Below are 14260 nucleotides of genomic sequence, written 5' to 3'. Positions count from 1 at the left end.
TCTCTAGCTTTCTCTCTTCCAATCAGGAGAGGATCACCCTGAGGAGATGGGAACAGAGAGAAAGATAGAAGAGAGAGAGAGAGAGAGAGAGAGAGAGAGATGAAGGTGGAAAGAGGTACAGTATGTGTAGAGAGGACACATACAGTAATGTACAGTATATAGCTCTTTTGATCCATGCCCACTATGACTTTCTCTTTGTTGAGTATGTCTGTATGTGTGTGTGTGTGTGTGTGTGTGTGTGTGTGTGTGTGTGTGCATGCGCACATTTTTGTCCTTGATAGATTGTCAGAATGCAGCATATACAGTACACAGGAGCTTCTGTGGAACAAATACCTTTTTGCCATTTTGTCATTTTCCTCCCGGCAAAAACGATGCCATTACTCTCCATAGCCTCACCTGCGCCAGAGCTGAGGTACCATAACAGAGGTGTGCAATAATCTTCCAGCCACAGTAATGGGTCATGTTTCTCATGTTTCTCTCTCAACACATCATCAATCATCTGTTTTAGACCACCCCGCCACCCCCCTCTCTCTGTCTCTCTAGTCTACAGGAACAACAGAGAACAAGAGAAGAGGATGGAGAGAAAGAGAGAGAGAGAGAGAGAGAGAGAGAAAAAGAAAAGAGAGAGAAAGAGAAAGAGAGAGAGAAAGAGAGAAAGAGAGAGAGAGAGAGAGAAATAGAGACAGAGAGAGAGAGAGAGAGAGACTTTTGATGCTCTTTAATGAAACATCCTTACAAAAGACTAAGCAACCACCACTTCAACACCCCACAGGAAATAAAAAACAAAAACCAAGCCCACTACAACCAAAACCAACAAATAACAGAAACTAAAAGCAAACAATAACTCATAACAAAACCAGGAGGGTCCAATCATAATCCATCCAGACTATTTTCCAAACTCCACAATCAGGGAAAGTGGTAGGATAGAAAAGAGAGAGAGAAAGAGAGAGGGGGAGAGAGAGAGAGAGAAAGGCAGAAGATGAGAAAACACAGAGAAACAAACATTGACCTGGGGCCCATTGCACAAAAGTAGAATGAAGATATCCAGAATAAATGATAAAGCTGGTCTCGACGTATCCCAGTGAGAGCGTCTGGCTTTATTGGTTGTACAAAGGTCAAGCCGGGATGAGCAGCTGCACCTAATGCCGAGCTCACACTACATGACATTTAAAATCCTACACACGACAAGATTTGAAAATAACGGATGTTATTATTACTACAGATACTAACAGGATGTTATCGTGCCCAAGGGAGCAACGAACCACTGGTCTCGCCATCTCGCTTGTTAGTAGTGACGTAATGATCTTAAATATCAAACATGTTTGATATTATCGAGGTGGCCCCGATGGGTCTGTGAGCCGATCAGGAGGTATAAGATTGGGATCCATTACAAGATCATCTGGGCCGAACATCAGTACCGACCAACGTTCCAGACCAGATTTCTCCTCCGATTGTCGGGAGGGCTGAATCTGGGATAAATCGGCCCAAAAATCCTGCAGTGTGAGCCCGGCATAAGTGAAACCAGGTACAACTAATCCAGTTAAGTGCACACACACGTCTTCCTCAAATAGACCCCGAGATCGATCACTGATTCAATGATGCAGATCCCAAATTCACCATGGCAACGACGACGCGTGCGGCGCTCGCCAACTGAGCCAGAGCTTTTGATGGAGGAGTATGAGGCGGTCAAACACCTCAGAAAGAAGAAAGGACATATAGCAACCATCAAACAGAGGGAGTGAGGGTGGCAAACAAATGCTGACCAACGGAATGCGTAAGTAGGTTAGCTCACAAATAGCCTCCACTCGCCAACCACTCCAATGAAACCGACTGAAACCGTGATAATTACAATCCAAGTGTTATGTCTGGTTATGTTATGCTAGTGCCTAGTTCTTAACTTAGCTCTTAAGTTAAGCACTAACAGTTATAGGTTACTGTGCCTTTAAGAGAGTTGCGGGTGGGGCTACCAGCGGGTGTGAGGTGTATTCAACAAGGCTGTAAGGTGTCGTGATTTTTGGTCAGTTGGATAAAGTTACCCAAACGAAGCTCTTGCTGTGGTCATACCAAGGAGTTAGCGTTGGGGGATCTATTAACGCCAATCCTTGAGAGGGGCCAAACTGATTTCTGCTTTGTTGGAGACATTTTAAACTGCAATGGAAAAGTAACTGACCCTCCTACAATTACATATCATACAGAGTTTACATTCATATTTTCAGCTTGTTATGTGCATATTTAGTCGTACAAAAATAACCTCAAATCATCACTGTGAATTCTGTGATGCGTCACCCTGAAAATGCTTGACGATGCCACGTCATTGTATGATCATTTCATTAATAATGTCTATGACTGTAACCGTTACTGTACATATTACAGTACAGATCCACTAAGTGGATCTATTAACGGCATTTGCTGAACAATGAAGTTTAGTGAACACAATTATAACAGTGACAATGACTATCACACGTGGAATTTAATAAAAAGTATGAATATAGGCTGAATGAAAATATATAATAATGTCTGTATTCTCGACCACTGTTGATGACGCCTGCCATTTAATATGACGTGTACAATGGGTTAGCCAATCACATCCTGCAAGCGCCATACCTGTGTATTGCTTGAATATAAGGCCGCGCAAGACCAGACTGGGTCACTTCTCTTGGATAAACCACTCATGTGCGTTGTCCTGGAAGTCCTTGCGCTCGTATGTTTTCTCAATAAACCAGACTCAACCTCTTTGAGCGAATCTTGGCAAATCCTTTTTTGACTAGATCAGTTAAAAATCTTCTACAGGCCTCAGGTATTAATTACACTTTCATCTTTAGATGGCGGAGCACATTTGTCAAGTCATTTCCCCTTATTGAAAAACAATTAAATTAGACAATGTAAGAACACTGTGTAATGTAATGATTGATAATGCCACGGTGGGTGTAGCCATACCAAACATAGTGTTATCAGAGTAATTAATTTAGATGATATCAGAGAGAAGTGGAGGACAGAGAGAGAGAGAGAGAGAGAGAGAAATAGAGGAAGAGAGAGAGAGAGAGAGAAAGAGAGAAAGAGAGAGAGAGAGAGAGAAGTGGAGGACACAGAGAGAGAGAGAGAGAGAGAGAGAAAGAGAGAGAGAGCGAGAAAGAGAGAGAGAGAGAGAGAGGAGGCAGGGGACTACGGGGGGGGGGGGGGTAAATATCATCCCCTGGTAGACTCGTCTCATGGAGGGAGGGAGAGATGGAGGATGAAGAGAGGAGTGGGGAGAGGGAGGAGGAAGAGAGGAGTGGGGAGAGGGAGAGAGGGAGGAGGAAGAGAGGAGTGGGGAGAGGGAGTCCCGCTGTGAGGACGGGGACAGAGCTCTCCCAGGAGCACGGCCATGACACTGATATCCTACTGTAGGGTCCAATCAGAGATCAGGATACATAGTGCAATAACATTCTCCCCTCGGGGGCTGGGGTGAGGAGGAGATACAGAGCGAGAGGAGATGGGGTGAGGAGGAGATACAGAGCGAGAGGAGATACAGAGCGAGAGGAGATGGGGTGGAGAGGAGATACAGAGCGAGAGGATGATGGGGTGGAGAGGAGATACAGAGCGAGAGGAGATGGGGTGGAGAGGAGATACAGAGCGAGAGGAGATGGGGTGGAGAGGAGATACAGAGCGAGAGGAGATGGGGTGAGGAGGAGATACAGAGCGAGAGGAGATGGGGTGAGGAGGAGATACAGAGCGAGAGGAGATGGGGTGGAGAGGAGATACAGAGCGAGAGGAGATGGGGTGGAGAGGAGATACAGAGCGAGAGGAGATGGGGTGGAGAGGAGATACAGAGCGAGAGGAGATGGGGTGAGGAGGAGATACAGAGCGAGAGGAGATGGGGTGAGGAGGAGATACAGAGCGAGAGGAGATGGGGTGGAGAGGAGATACAGAGCGAGAGACAAAGATAACACAGGGGAGAGAGGGAGACACACACACACACACCAGAGGTGGTGACAGAGGGAGATGGATTGAGCGAATGAGAGAACGAGTAAAAAGATGGATATTTGCCACCCTGAAATCCACCAACGCAGATAAGAGAAAAAACTTCCTCCTCCCACTCCTCTTCCTCCTCCTTCTCCTGCTATCTCACTTACACCACTTGAGAGGGTTCTGGCTCAGTGGGGCTCAGCTGTGCTTGGCAGCTAATCTCAATCTCAAGAAAATTGCCCTAAAATGCCCAGAGGAGCCCAAGGAGCTGGCCCAGGCTGTCAGCTGACCTTTATGAGTCCTGGGTTCCGGAATGAGCTGCTGGAACTCTGGAGGTTCCGTGTCTGGTGACTCCGCCCACAACTACCTGCTGCCTTCAGAGGCCCAGGGCAGCGCTGAGGTAATTGTGTTTCTGTATTCTCGTGTTTCTTCTTGTGTTTCTGTATTCTGTGTGTGTGTGTGTGTGTGTGCGTGCGTGTGTGTGTGTGTGTGTGTGTGCGTGTGTGTGTGTGTGTGTGTGTGAAACCTCCCGAAGAGGAGCCTTCAGCACACTCAAGAGCAGGTTTCGCCTCCGCCCCTGTCCTCATCCAGCGGGACTCCACTTTGCAGTTCATGGTGGAGGTCAATGCTTCTCACTCCGGCCTGGCTGCTGTATTGTCTCAACGCTCTCCCGTCAACAACCTTCTCCACCCTTGTGCTTACCTCTCCTCCCCTCATTGCCAAAGGGAACGTCTATGCCACCCCCACCATATGCCTTTCCTTCCTCCACCAGCGGTACTTTCCACATCATCGCCAGGTTGTGAAGGACAACGCAGGCACCAGCTACAGCTGCAGCTCTGTCAAGCTCCATTAAGATGCGTATGAACAGAGGAAGGCATTAGCTTGGTGCAGAGAATAGGCTAGGTCTCTTCAAGGCTGGGAATCTCTCATGGTGCCTGTCGCCTTAGTCTATTGTATATCATAGCCTTGGTAAGAGCCACAGATGTAAAGCTATCAGAGCCAAGTCATAAACTACTAGGCCTACATGTGCAATGGCTCTTTACACAAACAGGCCCATTGATTCTGTGGCTCCACCACATTTCTGGTCTTTGTGTGTGCTGAATTGTAGCACTGCTCACTGACACACTTCTGGGTTTAGGTATGGGGTCATGACCTTGACTCAAGCGATACCCTGAGTCTCTTAGCAATCTCCCGGGGTATCTTCCTGTCTCAAGGTATCTCCAGAGGCTAGCCTGCTTGAGGATGAAGCTGTGATGCTTTACCCCTGGTCATTATCACTGTATTAGCAAGGTCAGCATCACACACAATCTGAGCGTTGATTGTGTGGTAGAATATCCCTTCCTGTTGACAAAGTCATTCTCCTGGTCTTTGGGTCCTTTGATTCTGATGTGGGAGCCATCTACACAGCCTAAACTAGGGATACATTCACAAAGGGATTGCGTGGATATTTTTTTAAACGCTAAACGCTGTGTAAATAACCCCAAAATAAACCTTGCTATTCACGAAGGGTGAAATTGAGTGCTAAATGTGTTGCCATGAAAATAGTATCTCTGTGCGTTTGTGGGTATTTAAGTTATGTAATATGCATACATTTGGCAGAAAATGTGCCCCTTTCTACTGTATACAAATTAGCCTCATTGCAAAATCAGTCCAATTCACAAAGATCGGTGCTAATTGCCACATGCAGTTATAGTGAAGTTATGATAAAGGAGTGTCATGGCTAGCCTTTCCAGGGATTTTGGCAGCAGTGACTGTAGTCAGGCGAAGGCATCGTAACGCCAGGCATGCTGGGTAGAGAACATTTTGAAGGAGAATATCACTTTTTGATTAAAGCGAGACCAAAATCATCCGGAGATACAGGTTGCCAGCTCAAGTACTTTTTGCTCTACTTGATGAAATCAGGGATGATATAGAGCCTGTCACTCAGAGATCACAGGCTTACCTGGCATCACTTCCTGCATCACGGCTTCTTTTGTCATTGGATTTGTTTGTCATTTGTCATCCCAAAATACATTTCTTTGAGCAGAGCTGTCCAGGGCGCTGAATCATTAGATTGAAGTTGGGCCCACTGTGCCAGAGAAAATATTTTTAGACTGAGCAATATTTTGCTAGGGTTTTTAATGTTTAGTTAAGAGAATTGAACCTGCACTCTCATATGCTCCAGAACAAACTTTTCATTGACAGTATTTCCAGCGTCTGCTGTACTGATCTGATGAAAAGCAGACGGCTGAAAGATTGTAAATGCAAAGTTTATTCTGGAGCACATCCACAAGGTGGGATAGCGGCATGGTTCAGTTCACTTTTTTTAAATTATCGCTGGCTGAAGTGTTTCGGCAAAATGCCTTCATCAGTGCATGTCGGCTGTAGCCTACCAGTCTTTTTTATATTGCACATAATCAATGAACTCATTATCCACACCTGTTGTATAGTGGGAGGTACTAAAACACACAAGCTGTGTTGGGAATCGCTCCCTCGTTCCCTCACTCCCTATTCCCTATATAGGGTTCACCATGTAGTGAACTACCTAGGGAACGGAGAAAATGTAGGGTACATTCACTGTTCCCTGGAAATCAAGGTGAATTGTGGGTAATAAATAGTGGACTATATAGGGAACGAAAATTCCGTGGAGAATTCGGACACTACAAACAAAATGGCTGACACCCTATATAGTGCAGTGAATAGGGAGCGATTCCGAACACAGCTATGGACTGTGTCTCAAACGGCTAAAATGCTGCCTATTTAGGCAGCATTGGGAGGCATGGAGGCATCAAGTCTCACGGTTACTGAGTCACAGTTAACGGTACTGTATTATTAGCGGCTGCAATCCGTTCTTCGTGAATTCACCCCATAGTCGTTTAAGCGCTGACACAATGATGCACGACTCTTATTTCTCTACATACAGTAGATTTATGCACTTGAACTGAATCGCCAACCAAGCTTTGAAATGATCCTGAAGAAAAATATCTTGGTGCCATACACACTTCTGGGAAGGGGCCCTGTGTCATGTTGCAATTCTGCAGCCAGCAGGTCTCTAATACTCTATATCTCCACTCACGTGGAAAATTAAAGTGTTTAGGTCAAACTCATGATAAATGAAAGTGTTTAGGTGAAACGCGTGATAAATGTCCATGGGGTGTGATACCTCATGGAGAACGTGTTCCCAATGCAAATGATAAAATCACTCCTCCACATCCAATAAGTTATCACACCTTTCAAAACCATGTGCTATGTCAACTGCTTCTTCTTTAATTCTCCATTCTTGCAGGTGGAAAGAGCAAGCGGGCCACACAAACGCAGTACACAGCACAGACATGAGTTGAGGTGTCAGCTGGAGCACAATTTGGTTGCTCTTTTAATTCAAATCAAGTCCATCTACAGTAGAACATTTCTGAGGGAGCTGACCAACATGTAATCCATTTGAACCAAATGTCCCTTCTATCAAAGCCATTCAGAAGATACTTGACCGGCATTATCCTAATGTTAATTGATGTGTCGGTAATAGTCAATGCTGTGTTCGACAACAGTACTGTCTTTAAACAGTAAAACACAAGGGTGTCAAACCCTCAAAGTCCTGGACCGGATATATACTGCACTATTGAGGGTTGTGTGATAAAGAGCTAAGGCTATCTGGATATCTACTTTACTATTGTGGATTGTGTGATAAAGAGCACCAATCAGCTGCCCTGTCATACTGGCGTCCCACAAGGCTCTATACTGGGACCACTTCTATTTAGTCTCTACGTCAACGACCTTCCTTCTGTGTGCCCTGGCATTGAGATCCAGCTATACGCTGACGACACAGTGATCTACGCGCATGGCAGCACCAAGGAACTGGCTGCAGCTAAACTCACTGATGCTATGGTCCATATTACAGCTTGGCTCAACCAATCATGTCTCCAACTTAACACAGCAAAAACAGTCAGCATGTTCTTTTCCAAAAAGTCATGTACCGCTCCAGATCCAGACATAATGTTGGCAGGAAAGAAACTACAGGCTGTCTCTGAGTTTAAGTATCTGGGCGTAATGATTGACTCCCACCTGTCATTCAAATCTCATACTAAGTAGACTGCCTTGAAAATGCATGTTTATCATAGTTTTTAGCAGAGGCCCATAGATCTCCATTATAAAGGGAAGGAGAAAAATAATGAATATTATAAAAAGGAGCTAGCTTACTACTGCACGGATGGGTTAAATGTTGGTGTGTACGGATCGGTTTCATTGAGAACAAAGCGACATTTGAGCTAAACTTGCTATGACTGCAGCGTTCCCCTTTAACAAACTCAAGTTAGTTCAACTCACAAAAATGAGTGTCCACAACATATTTTCCTTTGTTCCATTAACTTGAAATTTCACTCCAGCACTACTTATTTCAAATAAGTTCCTTAATTTTCCTTATGCAACGGGTTTCCAAACTTCTTAGTAAAGTCAACTAATCATATTTGACAGTGCACACACAAGCCCTATTATTCTCTGTCTGGCTGGGTCCACTGAGGGACCGCTGTGATCACCAAACTACAGAGCTGAGAGTATGCTGGTGTCGCCATAACCTTTAACCAAGCATTCTGCAAACAGGTAGGCATGGAGAGAGGGGAGGAGGAAGGGGGAGAGGGAGGCAGGGAGAGAGGGGAGGAGGAAGGGGGAGAGGGAGGCAGGGAGAGAGGGGAGGAGGAAGGGGGAGAGGGAGGAATGGAGAGAGGGGAGGAGGAAGGGGGAGAGGGAGGCAGGGAGAGAGGGGAGGAGGAAGGGGGAGAGGGAGGCATGGAGAGAGGGGAGGAGGAAGGGGGAGAGGGAGGCAGGGAGAGAGGGGAGGTGGAAGGGGGAGAGGGAGGCAGGGAGAGAGGGGAGGAGGAAGGGGGAGAGGGAGGCAGGGAGAGAGGGGAGGAGGAAGGGGGAGATGGAGGCAGGGAGAGAGGGAAGGAGGAAGGGGGAGAGGGAGGCAGGGAGATAGGGGAGGAGGAAGGGGGAGAGGGAGGCAGGGAGAGAGGGGAGGAGGAAGGGGGAGAGGGAGGCAGGGAGAGAGGGGAGGAGGAAGGGGGAGAGGGAGGCAGGGAGAGAGGGGAGGAGGAAGGGGGAGAGGGAGGCAGGGAAAGAGGGAGGCAAGGAGATGGCAAGGAAGAGGCAGGGATGGAGGAAGAAAGAGAGATAGAGACAAGCAACGATGGCAGAGACAGCTGCTGCTGCCTGGGGCTCAACATAGAGCATCAGACCTTAGTCACCTCCACAAATAACCAGTCCTCCTGACACACACACACACACACACACACACACACGTAAACAAACAAACAAACAAACAAACTCTCCCAGCCTGACCCAAGACATCCTGGAGTGAGCTGCTCTACATCCTGCCCTGTCTGAACCACACACACACACACACACACACACACACACGCACGCACGCACACACACACACACACACACACACACACACACACACACACACACACACACACACACACACACACACACACACACACACACACACACACAGGGCTAACAACATCAATAAACTCCTATGATTTATTTCAGAGTGTAACCGCCACCCCACGGGCCCTCACAGTGGCTACTTCCTGACTGGCGTCATTACAGCACCAGACACACACATCTACACCATCAACCCTATTAGGCCATCATGGAGGGAGGAATAGGTCCTGATTAGACATGCTTAACTATGAATCAGCGGGGGTCCCTGAGGACTATGACTGGTGGGTTATTATTGGCATGTCTGTTACAGAAGCAGCCTTCAGACTCCTCCTAGACGAGCTGGCAGAGATGCTTCCTGGTCTAGTAATGTAGGACACATCAGCCTGACTGAGACTGGCACCCGCAGACATGCTCTGATACTGCTAAGAAGATCTAGCTCACACACAGGACCTCACTCTCTCTCTCACCGAGGAGACCCCTGCCTATGGGCGAAAGAGCGTCAGCAGGTCTACGACCGTCCTGAGGTCCGTGGGCATGGAATTTGTTGGAGCAAAAAACTAGTCAGATCAGAGCAAAATGTATACTGTTAAAAAAATAAGTATAAAGTATGCTTTGAGAAAGTACAGTATAATAATGTCTTGATCAGAATTATCCCCATCATGATTTCCCTGGAGAGGTGTTGAAATGCGGCTGCTGTTGCTATTATCCCGAATCTCACTAAAAAGCGAGTGGGCAGGGCTGGACTGGGTGAATATTTCATGCCGGGAAATGATGTAGCCCCGTAGTCAGGCCACGAGCCGAACCGACGTGGTGTGATGGAACACCTTCAGTTTCGTTTTGTTGACGGGGGGACGGGGGGGGGGGACGGGGTGCTGCATGATTAGTTGACGGGGGGGGGGCAGGCCATTCACCGCAGGCCAGGCCATTTGGCGCGCCAGGCCACCGGGAAGATTCCCGGGAAGATTCCCGGTGCTCCCGATGGCCCCCGAGAGTGGGAGATGATGAGGAGGGGTGGGGGTGGGGGGGGGGGTCAGTCCTTCTCTGCCTTTCTCACAACTGAAACAGTCACAGCCCTCCACGGTGTCAGAACTCCTGGGCTCTGAAAGAGAGTCAGAACCCCCTGCAGTGGTGTTAACCTGGTAAACCAGACTCATCGCTTTGAGTCTAGACTTTCACCCGCCCAGAACGATTTGAGTTTTCCTAAAAAATGGGGCACCAATCACGAGACTGCATTTTAACTGCTGTCCCGCCCCCAGTCCCTGATTGGTTCCCATAGATGATGATGCGAAATACAGGAGTAGGCTAGTAGTACACTAATTGCAGCTCCCGAAGCAGCAAGCGGTAACGTTAACGTTAGCGAAGAATAAACAGCCATTGGTGAAGTTATTGCAGAAATACACTCAATAACAACAATTAAATAAGAACACGAGTATGCGCTAGCAGAGTTTCTCAGCGGAAAAGACATTTTCGCCATTCTTCCAACTGGATTTGGCAAAAGTTTGATCTATGTTCTGTTACGCTGATTGGCTGAATGAGTTTGTGTGTGTGTGTGTGTGTGTGTGCGTGTGTGTGCGTGTGCATGTCTTGGGGGGACCAGTGCCTATCACCCATGCAACACACCCCTTTGCCAAGCCTGCGGGGCCACTGGAGGGGCCTCTTGCTCTTCAGTGACCTATCACACAAGTAAATGTTAGAGCGCGGGGGAGCAGACAGGCCGTCGGTGACATTCTCTCTGCTTAGACTGAGAATGAGTCCTCGTGCGCCCGTGGGTGGCCGGAGAGACAGGCCAAATGGCAGGACCTCGGATGGTGGCGCTGTGCCAGAGTCCTCTACAACAACAGGGGGAAAGCGAGACCAGATACAGGCCTGCTCTGGAGCTGCTGGCTACCGGCCAGTGGAAACATAGACTGCTCCGGAGGGACAGGTCAGATGGGCAGTCCACATGCAGACGGTACAGTAGCCTAGATACTGTGTGTGTGTGTGTGTGTTTGTGTGTGTGTGTGTGTGTGTGTGTGTGTGTGTGCGCACGACAGTGTAAGGTCTGGCAGGACAGGCTTATTGTTGTCTCCTGAAAACAGATTGTGGTCCTGATATTGAATGAATCACTTGTTCAGTGAATTCTGACAAAACCCTGGCTGCAGCAAAACACAAGCAGCTGATACAGCGACCGAGGCTCTAGATACTCACCTATGGTCGACACCACAGTTCCAACAAAGTAAAAAGCTCCCGTAAAATCCCATCGTGGCCTGAGCGCGTCGGCACGGATCCCCGCGGCGATAGCCGCCTCGTACTGCCGCAGGAAAGAGTTCAGGTCCTGGAGGCTGATGTTGAACGTCTCGCTGAAGTTGAAAAGTGTCCTGTTCCAGCGCCCGTGAGCCTGCAGCTCGGACGGTCTCTCGATGGCGGAGAACACCGCGGCGCCGCAGAGGAGATACAGGATGATGAGGACGGCGAGCAGCAAGAAGCGGCCGTTGTCTTCGTTGATGTGCAGGGAGCGGCAGCCTTGCAGCCGCTGGACAGGCATCATCCAGACTTCAGCACCACGAGAGCGACGGACAGCGACCCGCTCCGCGTCGGAGAGGGCATCCACTCACTCGCTCCAGACTCACTCAGCCACTCCAGACTCAGAGATCTGGGAACAGTCCCGGTAAAAGAGACACTTGAGTATTCCCCGTGACGTCTAGAACGCTGTATTGACATAAGGGCGATGGATGGAGCCTGTTCCCTTTTTTAGCAGCAGTAGTAGCCTTTACTCCAGGCAGGAGGACGCAGAAACAGCCCCACTTGTGGATATGCCAGGTCGATGGTCGTTAAGAGCAAACTACATCAATGCAATATCCGTATACACTAAGCTTAGAAACAACCGATTGTTGACTTCTAGCAACAGGAACGCATCTGAGGTGTAAAGTTTACTCCGCGGTGGGCACGCGCTCCATGCCCACTGCATAGGCTCGGGTTGAAAACGCATGCGAGTGTCCTCTTCTGGGTCGCTGCACCAAATCGCTGGTCCCCAGTACTACCACACACACACACACACACACACACACACACACACACACACACACACACGCGCGCACACGCACGCACACACACATACACACGCACGCATGCACGCGCGCGCGCACGCACACACACACACACACACACACAGAAATCATACGTGCCGCAGACACGTAAACCATTTGATCATTGTTTCAGTGCGCTCTGGAGTCGGGACTCCATCCCATGACTGTGCGCGCGTTGCACTGGTACATCACATCACATCACATCACATCACATCACATCACATCATCACTCTATAACTGCGGGATATTACGCTCGGCTGTCCGGAAGACTTAATATTCCGCACCGCTGGGCGTCTCTAACCAGCCTCCCGCACCAGAAGTCAAACGGTCCGCTCTTATGAAGCTGTCATAAAGCGTCCGGCTGATTGATGGACGCTGAGCGGTCACGTCTCTGTTGATGCAGTGTGATCGTCGCTCCGACCACGAGCGGACTGTTGTTTTACCCTTTTTTTCTCACGGGTCGGTTCACCGGATCCCGGGACCACTCCGGTTCTCGGGTCATTATAACGTGGACAATGCGCATGAAACAAGCCACTACAAAGTTAAAAGCCCTCAAATGTGGTTATTAACTGACACGCAGTGAGTTTTAGACAAGGCTGTGTTCAAAGACTTATCATTTTCTTTTCAGAGCGTTTGTCAGAGACCAGTTACGCATCAGCGCATCAGCGCACAACCTGTCGAATAGTGGAGATACAGGCAGGTTACACTGCGGATCGATCGAACAGCGTGTGATACGCCCTCTTGGCTTGAACCGGGGGAGGGCAGATCACCGCACAGCTCTGCCCCCGCTCCTGCCGCACCGTTCCCGAATGCGCAAAAATAAAGCATGCAGAGATCCACCCGGTCATCAGACCTCGCAGCGCGCCACGGAGGCCAGGCTACTACAGCTCCAGGCGGTTTAGGCGTTATAGAGGAGGACGTTAATGATGGTTATTTTCTTAGGCTAACCTCATGTGAATGTCACGAATACAGTCATGTTATTGGTGTAAAAATCTCCTTCTAACACATTCTGCGGTAGGCTATGCCGCGCTTGGATACCAGACCTTTGATGTCTAATACATTTGTAAAGAGTGAATTTGTAAATGTTCATAAATAAAGGTCTTACTAGTTTAGAAAGGAGATGTACTTGTGAGTTCTGGTGAGTAGTAGTACACTGACTTCCGTTAAATGCAATTATTGTAAGTGCGTTGGATAAAAGTGTCAAATGACTCTAATGTAATGTAATGTAATGGAGGCTATGAAGCTGAGCTACTGGTGTTCTGGAGATCTTTACCCCTAGAACCAGCCTTGCTTAGGAACGTTCCACAAACAGGATCACTCCACATATTCACACTTTACAAATGTCAACAGAAATCACTCTTCCTGTTGGCCTCGGGAAAGACGTCCAAGATTATCTATCGGATTTTCTCGGTCCAGTGATCATTTAATGAACTTTCTCTCAAAAATCAATGCAACCTGGTGGAGCAGCGGCCCATGGAAATATTGACAGACATTAAGAATGTGTGTGTGTGTGTGTGTGTGTGTGTGTGTTGAGTGTGTGAGAGGATAAAAGACCTAGTCACACAAAAAGGCAGAATATCAACCATCTCCGGCCTTCTCTCTCAAAGGGAGCTCATCTTTCTATACTGTATAGGTAATTGGCTACACGCCTTTCCTCTCCAGGAAGCCAAAGAAACTGATAACCTTGAGAAGAGCTAACGGACGCTCTGATTGGCAGACATAACCAACACTCCTGGCAGAGGTAACCAATGTTCTGATTGGCAGAGATAACCAACACTCTGATTGGCAGAGATACCCAATGCTCTGATTGGCAGAGATACCCAACACTC

The 14260-nt window shown here is 48.1% G+C and overlaps 1 protein-coding gene across 1 annotated transcript in view; it reads right to left on the bottom strand.

Annotated features, from left to right (window-relative positions):
* Positions 1-11893, bottom strand: part of kcnk12 (potassium channel, subfamily K, member 12) — a gene marked incomplete at both ends in the record, with an annotated part of 17074 nt that extends 5181 nt beyond the window's left edge. The window contains one exon of the mRNA XM_084458626.1: positions 11554-11893. Coding sequence (XP_084314752.1) covers positions 11554-11893 — 340 coding nt within the window. The remainder of the gene's footprint in view (positions 1-11553) is intronic.
* Between the last annotated feature and the right edge of the window lie 2367 nt (positions 11894-14260).

The sequence above is a fragment of the Borostomias antarcticus genome (genome assembly GCF_949987555.1).
Source record: "Borostomias antarcticus genome assembly, chromosome: 25".
Taxonomy (NCBI): Eukaryota; Metazoa; Chordata; class Actinopteri; order Stomiiformes; family Stomiidae; genus Borostomias; species Borostomias antarcticus.
Note: the sequence above shows the minus strand (reverse complement) of the source record. Positions and strands in the feature narration are given on the sequence as shown.